A 10,430-nucleotide genomic window follows, 5' to 3' on the forward strand; every position below is an offset into this window, starting at 1 on the left:
AGAAATGTGCATAATCGTGGTATTTTGTTGTTGACCATTTCTTGTAATATATTAACGATGATTTTGATATACATCACATCATGTGAGTGTGAATAATATAATACAGAAAAGCCAGGCGATTGAAATGCAACAAACAGATCGACCCAGATACAAGCACACAGTAGGACAGGAGTCGTAATGTATTAACTAGGAGGGGAAAGGAGTAATCTCCACTAAACACCACGATTATGTATTGTCCTCGGGCGTGCGCTCTTTTTAATCATAACATTTGATTTAATTATTGCTCCACGTGTAAGACAGCAACAACTAGAACAATATACAGTACGTAGCGGCTTCGTTCTGGAGCTTATTATACATGTTGGAATTTATCCTTCACACTCAAATGTTAAGTTTTGTTGTAGGCTATAGGGCTTAGGTCTGTGACTGTCCTAAAGGTGTGTGAGTATGCCACATAAACAATTAGGTTATAATGAAAGCGAATTTAAAAAGAATAAAACATTAATAGCCTACGACTAGATGCGCCAGTTGGTTAACTTTAGCGACATTATAAGCTTCTTATAACAAGCTACATTTTTTTTTACACCCTACAGTCAACTTGGATAGGCTAATGATCCACGTTTCATACAAGGCTGCACTAGCCATCAGATCACAAGTGAAGTACATAACAGCCAAAGCATGATGCTTTGAAGCGCATTCTGTTTTAGGGCCTCTTTACAAGCACGGGACATTAGGAGACAAGAATGAGGGGTCATCAATGATCAGAGGTCAGGCCCTCGGCTCGAGCCATCTGACCCCTCCAATTTTGCATATTATACCCTGTTGGGGTGGCTCGCTTTTCAAAGGAAGATTTTTTTTTTTACAGAAACCAAACATTCGAAATGAATGAATATTCAAATGTTAAATATTTTGATCTGGTCGAAATTTCTATTTTATTAAAGTAATAAATGGTTGGATAAAAAAAGGTAACAACCAAGCAAATAACAAAGTATTGTGTAAATGAATAACATTTTATTTGGTGCTTTATAAAGATCATGAATTTAAAGACTATTCACATTTATGTATCAATCATTAGTGTATTTTAGAAATCAGGAAAGTACCTCTGGAAGTAAAACAAACATTTCCCCTATTATTATTATTATTATTATTATTATTATTATATGATAGTGATATTATCCGTTCAACTGCTTTTAAAGACAACTGTGTATCTACATGAGTTAAATCCATTAGTTTAAATCCAAACCATTTTGAGTGGATGAGCCTTTGCTCAGAAGTCTCGGTTAATCTGTCACCTGATTTGGTATGAATGTCCTCGAAAATATCCGGTATTCTAACATTCCTCATCCTCACTAACTAACATATCTTTTTTGTTTTGTTGTTGCCTTGCATATACATATTTATAATTGTGTTATCTAGCGTATTCAACAATCCATCAAAGTGTTTCCATTGAGATTCAATATAATGCTTGAGTTTTATTTTAATTTGTGGTGTTTCCTCTGCAACTATAGTGTTAGCCTCCCTTGCATAGAAACATATGTTATCTTGTCAACGACCCAATTCAATAATGTTTCCTCTTTAGGTTTTAAACTAGCTGTGTGTAATGGGCTCTGTAGACAGTGGTGTTGGACCTACATACTCCCAGTGGTGTTTTGCTTACTCTCTGTGATTCTCTCAGCAGGGAAATATAAACACTCTCCTCCTGACTTACGACCTTTGAACTTTAACCCCTTCTATCACACAGACCACCAAGCTGTCTCCTGACCTGCTACAGAACAGGACAAGACAGGACCATTCAAGCCTCTTATGCAACACATAGGACACGTAGAACACATAAAACACATAGAACACATAGAACAAGTAGAACAAGTTAAGCAAGGCACTTAACCCTAATTGCTCATGTAAGTCGCTCTGGATAAGAGCGTCTGCTAAATGACTAAAATGTAAATGTAAATGTAAGTAGAACAAGTAGAACACGTAGAACACATAGAACAAGTAGAACACATAGAACACATAGAACAAGTAGAACAAGTAGAACAAGTAGAACAAGTAGAACACGTAGAACACATAGAACACGTAGAATAAGTAAAACACATAGAACACATAGAACAAGTAGAACACATAGAACACATAGAACAAGTAGAACACGTAGAATAAGTAAAACACGTAGAACAAGTAGAACACGTAGAACACATAGAACACAAAGAAAGTCCAAATCAACAGTTATGTTTATCAAACCACTGACTATTTATATGTATTAAGGCCTAGATTCAATCAGTAACGCGAAAGATCTGCACTATAGCGCCACTGAAATTTAAAGGCAATGTTATTGCATTTGCAGAAACTGCATTCACGGTAAACACTGCATATTTCAACTCAATCGGAAATTACCTTTACATTTAAATCGTGCTATAACACGGATCTTTCATGCTACGGATTGAATCTACCCTAAACCTGCATCTGTAAATTGTGATTGTTATTGTAGTCATATTAATATTCAGCAAGGTATCATTATTTTTGTAATTCACTGTTGTTAGACTACTACAGCTAGCAATGGATAATCTTATATTATACTACTACTACTATTATTATTATTATTATTATTATTATTATTATTATTATTATTATTATATGGGATCATTTTCACAGTTGATCAGTCATACAAGTGGTGTGGCAATATCATGTGTTTTACAAATACAGACATCATGTTCATTTTGAAACCACATTCTCTTAGAATTGGTATATGAACTCATAATAAAAAAGAAACAGAAATATTGTCAAATCTTCAGGAGATATGTGTGTTAATTCTATCATATGGGTTCAATTTCATTGATACCAGAATAGGCCTACAATTCATCTGTATTGTTGTAAAGTTGTATGGTTGGTGTTAAAACGTATGTCACTTTTTAATTCAAAAATAAATAATGAATAAAACAAATAGACAATATGAATGTAACGTAAGATTATTTCCTTTCAAATTATCTGCAATTGACCCGTTTTTGTTTTTACAATGTTATAATACGGATAGTACCCCTGTAAAGCATCAAAAACCATGCTGGATAGGCCTACTTTGAGGTTGCCTACTGTTATCATCATGTAAGATGCAACTCAGTATAAATCGAGATTGTAGCCAGCAGCCTAACATTTGCTAATGCCTTTGCACAACAAAAAAAACATAACTGAGAAAGTACTAAAAGTTTTTTTTTTTTTTACTAAGAAATGACTTAGAGAAAAATAAGCGCTTTCATCATTGTCTTACTGTTGAGTGGGAACACGACCGTATCCTGCTGTGATTGTATCAACAGAATCTGACCTGCTGATGTAACTGCTGTCATTGAACAATGGGAACAAAGTGTGTTTCTATCTGTAAATTAAACGTGGTCAAATACGTCTCAGTATATCAAGCCTCATTGTTATCTTTTATTTTACAACAGTGAGTTCGAATTTGAATTGATAATCAACAATAGTGACTGACTGAGACACACGCACGCACCTATATTTTCATTATTCTCCTATCACAAAGGGATGGCAATTTCTCCACGACCCCTCCCCTCTCCCCTCTGAAACACAGCAGCCGATATTGATCTCAGGAGGTTCTTTGCATTATTTCTGTTTGCATTATACACAAAGGAGGCAAAAACGCTGGGCTGGGATTCAATCATATAGCGGGTTAAATGCATTACGGCTTTTAAAGGCAATTGTTCCCCTGTTCGCGGAGATCCCATTGCAGGTGACTGCTGCATATGTTGACTCCATTGGAAATTACCTTTAAAGAGCGACTGCCTTTAAAAAGCAAGAAATCCATTTGAAAATGGCCTATGTGGCATCGATATGAGTCAGAAACATTTATTCTAGTGTCAAAATTGACTACAAAGTGTAAATAGGATAATTTTGGTCATAAAGTCAGTCTCCTCTAAAACAGAGTTGGGAAAGTCTGTGTCACAATGCGTAAATTCAGTTTGGGTTTTGATTTGAAGATGTCCATTTGCCCACTAACATGGGGTGAACAGCTGTGGCAAAGACAGTGAGCACGGTTACATGCACTCAATAATGCGATTATTGTGGATAGTCAGGTTAATATAACAGTTCGTTTAAAACGTTTACATGCTTTGCAAGAAGAACGATTTCCCTAATAATCCTGTTTACATGGACACATTTGAAATCAGGCTACCGATGGGATAAATGCAGAAAATCGCCAATCAAAATAAACGTTCTACCACAGTGACCATGTTATTTTTGCGTATACTTTTTGATTCTGAGTTCGACATATAAAGTATGTATGTGAAAACTATTTATAAGATGCATACTTGAAGTTTTTCAGAACTCTCTTCACTGGTGCAATGGGAGGCTTTCGCTACCAGGTGCTGGCACATGCGCAGATCAAATACACCGCTGGAAGACGATTAAGCTGTTTACATCTCCTAATCAGTGGCGGCTGGTGAAAAATATTCTCGGTGGGGCTGTGCCATACTTTTTTTTTCCTGTAACCATCGCGATATATTTTAACACAAACTGCAGGACAGCAGTGCTCAGTGAAACATTCAGTAATTATTTAATGCCAATATTAAAAAGTTGAGGCATTCTTACACAAAAACATATTACACAAACCCAAGCCTTTCATTTGCATTTAAAGTGAACTTTTCACCATTGGTAGTAAACAGGCAACGCAACAGGCATGCTGTCAGAACAGAGTGGAAAGTGGACAATAACATGAAATTATTATAAAGTTTATAGGAAATCTTACACTGTATAAAAGGATGTATAATATAGAAATGGATATCAAGTGGATGAACTCAAACCTTTGACTGGAAGAATAGCATACAGTATTTTATGATCATACTAAATGTGACTAATTGTTAATGTGCTCCAGAACTGCAACAATTAATTGATACAAAACAACATATATACAGTAATATTAGCAAAGACACTATTAAGACTTTCTAGAGTACCATATATAACTGGATTTTTTATGCTAAGGTCAACTATATACAAAGAAACATGCGGCCAGAGCTGCTCTGTGTGTGTGTGTCTGTCATCTTATTTGTACAGGAATTTTGCCCGTCTGTCCTTCTGAGTGGCAAACCTCTCAATGACCCTTTGATTAAAGTCAGGAATGTCCCTGACAAGTTTCTTCTCCATGGAGAGCATGGCCAGAGCGTTCAGGCGATCCTGTGTCATGCTGTTTCTCAGGAAGGTCTTGATCCTTTTCAGTGTAGAGAAGCACCTTTCTGACTCAGCAGTTGTCATGGGTGTGGTGATGAGGATCTTGAGGAGGCTGGCAGTCTCTGTGAAAGTGCTCTGAAGGTTGTTCTCCATGAAGAACTGGTACAGGGGCACTGCACCACTACAAGCCTTGAACTCACTGTTCTCATAGATGAGGGACAGTTCGGTTTTGAGCTTGGCCTTGTTCAACATGGGGTACGCCTCCACGGTTGTTTCAAGCGCTGTATCGGGGAACTTCACACTGTGTTGTGGGAACAACTCTCCGTGCAATAGTGTTGCGCTGATGAGGTGCTGGGTGAAGGAGAACCTCTCTTTGGCATGACTCAGGATGGTATCACATACCTGTAAAAGATACATCATCAGCTTTAATTTGCAATTAAGCTATTTTGATGCAAGTGATCCTGACTGACACATGCCTATGTCCAACTCAAGTATATGATTACCAAGGTGCTGATTGTTCAGGGTTTTGGCTACATACTACCAGGCCTGAAAAAAGTTCTAGGGGGAAACACTGACAATTACATCACAACTTACCTCTATAGCCAACCTCTGTTGTTCTCCTGGTCCCAGCATCCTCCGTCGCTTGATGGGCTGTTGCTGCTCGTCAGATGCGCTGTCCCCACACAAAGAGGGAATTGAGGCCCTGGGTCCAAAAAATAAAGTTTAATTTGATAACTTGCAATCAGACTTCTTAACTCACTGTAATTCCCCCTCAACACACAACCAGTGACTTTTATATATATATATATATATATATATATATATATATATATATATATATAGACAGACAGACAGACAGACAGACAGACAGATAGTGTGTATATACACACAAACTATGTCTAGTAACTGCTTTTAACCTGTGATGTACATAATTAACTGATGTTATTACGTTTTAAAGCCTTTTTCTATTACATTTGTGAGAGGGATGCAACATCATTTTGTTCTGCTGTGCACTTAGCAATAAAGTTAATCTTCAATAACAACTAGGCCTCTTCTAGAAATTGACCTGGTGGACACCTGAATAATTATTACAAACTGTGTAGTACTTTCCTGCATTATTATCAACGTCTGATTGTGTCTTCTCTTTCCTTTTAAAATACTAAAACAAATATAATTGTGACGGCTCTATGATAATCACTCACTTTGATGACCAGACACATTTAGGCTTTTAAACTGTTGTAAGTGAACTATTCATCTTTCTAACAACATCTTTATCAGCCAATAGTAAATATAGTTATTTACCTGATTGTTAGCATGCTGTCTGTGAACCTCTGGACAAGTGCTTTAATGAAGACAGGGTCGATGTTCCTCTTCTGCAGCTGGCTGAAAAGCATGTCCACATTTGGCATGATCTTGTGGAACAGTGCCAGGGAAAAACAGAAAGCCTCGTCTTCGAGCATCCTCACAAAGCCCCCGCCTCTCTGACAGTCGGGGCATCAAAGTTCCCAGAGTCTCTGATGGTCTGGAAACACGTTAGGAGGTCATCCCTGTACTCGTACACAGTGTTTACAGCGCGACTGTGGAAGTTCCACCGTGTTGTAGAGGCTCTGGGGAGTCTATGCGCAACCACTTCGTCAAGCACGGTGGTTCGCTTGGGAGACCTGGAGAAGAAAGCAGAAAATCCTGCAAGGTCGGAAAAGAAAGTGCCGATCCTGGGGATGCGTGAAGTAGCCTGCTGCATGATGAGGTTCAGCTGATGTGCATAGCAGTGGACGTAGTGCGCATTTTCGTACACATCCACTATTTTACGCTGCACTCCGCCGGTGGCTCCCCTCATCACACTTGCTCCGTCGTAAGCCTGGGCAATAAGTTTGGCCTTTTGTCCATGTGAGAGTATGGTGCTGAGCCTCTCCAGCAGCGCTGTAGCGATGGTGTCGGCGGTTGCGTTCTCGATCAAAATGAACTCGAAAAACGCTCTTGGGACGTTCTTTTAGCATCGATGTAGCGTATCACAAGCACCAACTGGCAGTGGGTGGAAACGTCAGTCGTCTCGTCAGCTTGAATGGCGATAAAATCAGCACTCTTTACTTCCTCCAGGATGTAATCCTTAAGCACTGACAGCATACAGTCCAACAGCTCGTTCTGTATCGTCTTTGACGTGCCCTTAAAAACAGTAGCTGTCTTCAGGTGCTCCTCCAGCACACTGTCGAGGGAGGCAACAAAATCCACTAAGCCCCGGAAAATGCCGGGGTTGTCCGAGAGTCAGTCTCCTCGTGCCCACGCAAGGCCAACTCAAAAGCCCCACAGAACTTCACACAATCGATAATTTTGGATAGAATGTGCCTGTTTTTATCCACCTCCTCATTGTGTTTCCTCACCGCAATCCTGTGGCCGTCATCCAGCTGCGTAGCAATGTTCACCCTTCCTAATACAGCTAGCTTTACAGAGTTGTCCATGTGTGCCCTGGTGTTCTCATGTTTCTTTACCTTCTCTGACAGGTGCTTCATATCCCTCACTCCGGTACCTGTCCATGCTGAATCTGACCCCGTCGTTTTAAAAAGCAAGCACGGAAAGCAAAATAAAGCATTAGCATCAGTGCACCCAGCTAGCCAAGCCTTCCTGGTGTACCAGCTACGGGAGAAGCCGCGCATATACTGCTTCCCTTTCTCGCTAGCCTGCTGTCTGATTGAGAGGTCAGGTTGATCTGGGCCCAGCTCTTTCACCCGAACTTTCTCTGACAAAGTTCTCCTCTCAAACGGATCTTGGAGGAGAGATTTCACCGAGTTAGGGTTGGGTCTTGGAGGAGTAACGTTTGCGCTCGCCATTGTCGTCTAGTAAAAATGGCGCCACTGGAGCCCGGTCCTTATTTTATCGAGGGCGAGCTTGGGGCGATAAAATAATCGCCCTCCTTGGATTCGAATTAAAATCGCTGATTAGCTACATTTTATGTCATACATTCATATCTTAAATTAGCAATTGGCTTAACTGCTACGTAGACCCGCCTCCTCGGGGCACTTTCTGTATCGCCCAGAGCTGACGAGGCGTTTGACAGGCAGAGGAAAGGTTGCGAATATGATTTTCTATCATATCTTACACATATTACTGTGTGCATTCCATATTTCAAACACACAAATATTGACATACTGATGTTTTTATTATTATTATTATTATTTTTATTTATTTTTTATTTTATTTTTTTAAATAATTTTATTTAAGGGGGCGGCGCCCTAGCGCCCTCTATCGGCCAGCCGCCACTGGCGAAAACCAAACACTTCATTCCACAGTAAGAACATCATACCAAAGGTCAAGCATGGTGGTGGTGGTGTGATGGTTTGGGGATGCTTTGCTGCCTCAGGACCTGGACGACTTGCTGTGTTATGTGTGGATTCTTTCAATATACGTGTTACCTGAAAAGCACAGTAGATGGCGCTACGCTCATTTTGGCCACAGGTATGTACAGTAGAAGGAAGAAGGAGAAGAAGAAGAATCATCATCATCCAATGGGAGCACACCTTTCATGTTGCGGGAATTTTGTTGTTGACAACAACGCTGCTATAAGTAATTTGGTTTACTATCTAGCTACCTAGAATATATAAAATAACGTTTACGATGACCAGCAGCAGCACTAATATCAGTTTGATGATCATGTACGAGGATGAGTCGGTGGACGTCCGTTACGTAGATGATTCCCGTTTGCACTTGTCGCCCTGTGGCTCGGAGTTCGTGTTGGAGAAAGCTCCTGCACGCTCTGCACATCCTCTCCAGTCTAGCGAGAAGGTTCGACAGAGGACCAGGTTCGCCACCAGCAGCTACAAGGTAGCTAACATCAGCAGAACCGAATCTCATAATAAAAACAACCCCTATTTTTGCCAATCCTGACTTGTCAATATTCTAGGACCTGATGCTTGGTGCTTTGGAGTTCAGGAACGAGTATGCGACTCGACCTTACCTGCCTGAAGAACTAATCCCTGACGACCACATAAAGGTAACGTTAGCTAGCTAGTTAACACAGTTTTGCTAGCTATTCGTTTTTTTGCGAAATAAATAAATAAATTACCACATAATGCCTTCACTTAATTTTGTGTAATTGGGATATTTTCAATCCTCAAATACACATCACACAATTTCCCTCGTGTAACATGACATTATTTTGCCCACAGTTGTCCACTTACCACAGGAAACTACCTAGTTAACCTTTCACCATTGAGATTGTGCTTTTCACCTCGTCTTACAGCAGGTCTTCAGCATTGACCCAGAGGTGGAGTGGCCTGCATGTCATTCCTGTACTGCTGAGGTGGGATCGAACCGAGAGACCATCGTCAGTTCCAGTGGCGGCTGGTGAAAAATATTCTCGGTGGGGCTGTGCCATACTTTTTTTTTCCTGTAACCATCGCGATATATTTTAACACAAACTGCAGGACAGCAGTGCTCAGTGAAACATTCAGTAATTATTTAATGCCAATATTAAAAAGTTGAGGCATTCTTACACAAAAACATATTACACAAACCCAAGCCTTTCATTTGCATTTAAAGTGAACTTTTTACCATTGGTAGTAAACAGGCAACGCAACAGGCATGCTGTCAGAACAGAGTGGAAAGTGGACAATAACATGAAATTATTATAAAGTTTATAGGAAATCTTACACTGTATAAAAGGATGTATAATATAGAAATGGATATCAAGTGGATGAACTCAAACCTTTGACTGGAAGAATAGCATACAGTATTTTATGATCATACTAAATGTGACTAATTGTTAATGTGCTCCAGAACTGCAACAATTAATTGATACAAAACAACATATATACAGTAATATTAGCAAAGACACTATTAAGACTTTCTAGAGTACCATATATAACTGGATTTTTTATGCTAAGGTCAACTATATACAAAGAAACATGCGGCCAGAGCTGCTCTGTGTGTGTGTGTCTGTCATCTTATTTGTACAGGAATTTTGCCCGTCTGTCCTTCTGAGTGGCAAACCTCTCAATGACCCTTTGATTAAAGTCAGGAATGTCCCTGACAAGTTTCTTCTCCATGGAGAGCATGGCCAGAGCGTTCAGGCGATCCTGTGTCATGCTGTTTCTCAGGAAGGTCTTGATCCTTTTCAGTGTAGAGAAGCACCTTTCTGACTCAGCAGTTGTCATGGGTGTGGTGATGAGGATCTTGAGGAGGCTGGCAGTCTCTGTGAAAGTGCTCTGAAGGTTGTTCTCCATGAAGAACTGGTACAGGGGCACTGCACCACTACAAGCCTTGAACTCACTGTTCTCATA

The 10,430-nt window shown here is 39.8% G+C and overlaps 1 protein-coding gene across 2 annotated transcripts; it reads left to right on the forward strand.

Moving 5' to 3' along the window:
• The first annotated feature begins 8,669 nt into the window (after window positions 1-8,669).
• On the forward strand, window positions 8,670-9,516 carry LOC123483461 (uncharacterized protein C5orf34 homolog). Of its 2 annotated transcripts, none has more exons than XM_045213531.1 (3): window positions 8,670-8,973; window positions 9,053-9,142; window positions 9,392-9,516. In XM_045213531.1, the coding sequence occupies exons 1-3, from the start codon at window positions 8,767-8,769 to the stop codon at window positions 9,497-9,499; spliced, it is 405 nt and encodes a 134-aa protein (XP_045069466.1). In that variant the 5' UTR covers window positions 8,670-8,766; the 3' UTR covers window positions 9,500-9,516. The 2 variants fall into 2 exon arrangements, with proteins under 2 accessions (XP_045069466.1, XP_045069467.1); XM_045213532.1 differs by having other exon boundaries at window positions 9,395-9,516.
• Window positions 9,517-10,430: the final 914 nt, after the last annotated feature.

This window comes from Coregonus clupeaformis, unplaced genomic scaffold (genome assembly GCF_020615455.1).
Source record: "Coregonus clupeaformis isolate EN_2021a unplaced genomic scaffold, ASM2061545v1 scaf0121, whole genome shotgun sequence".
NCBI classification, from domain to species: domain Eukaryota; kingdom Metazoa; phylum Chordata; class Actinopteri; order Salmoniformes; family Salmonidae; genus Coregonus; species Coregonus clupeaformis.

Excerpts from the sequence above, each read along its gene's own strand:
- LOC123483461 (XM_045213531.1), top strand. The coding sequence starts at position 8,767 with ATGACCAGCAGCAGCACTAATATCAGTTTGATGATCATGTACGAGGAT. Across the intron at positions 8,974-9,052 it reads TCGCCACCAGCAGCTACAAG|GACCTGATGCTTGGTGCTTT; the intron begins GTAGCTAACATC and ends TCAATATTCTAG. Across the intron at positions 9,143-9,391 it reads TCCCTGACGACCACATAAAG|CAGGTCTTCAGCATTGACCC; the intron begins GTAACGTTAGCT and ends CTCGTCTTACAG.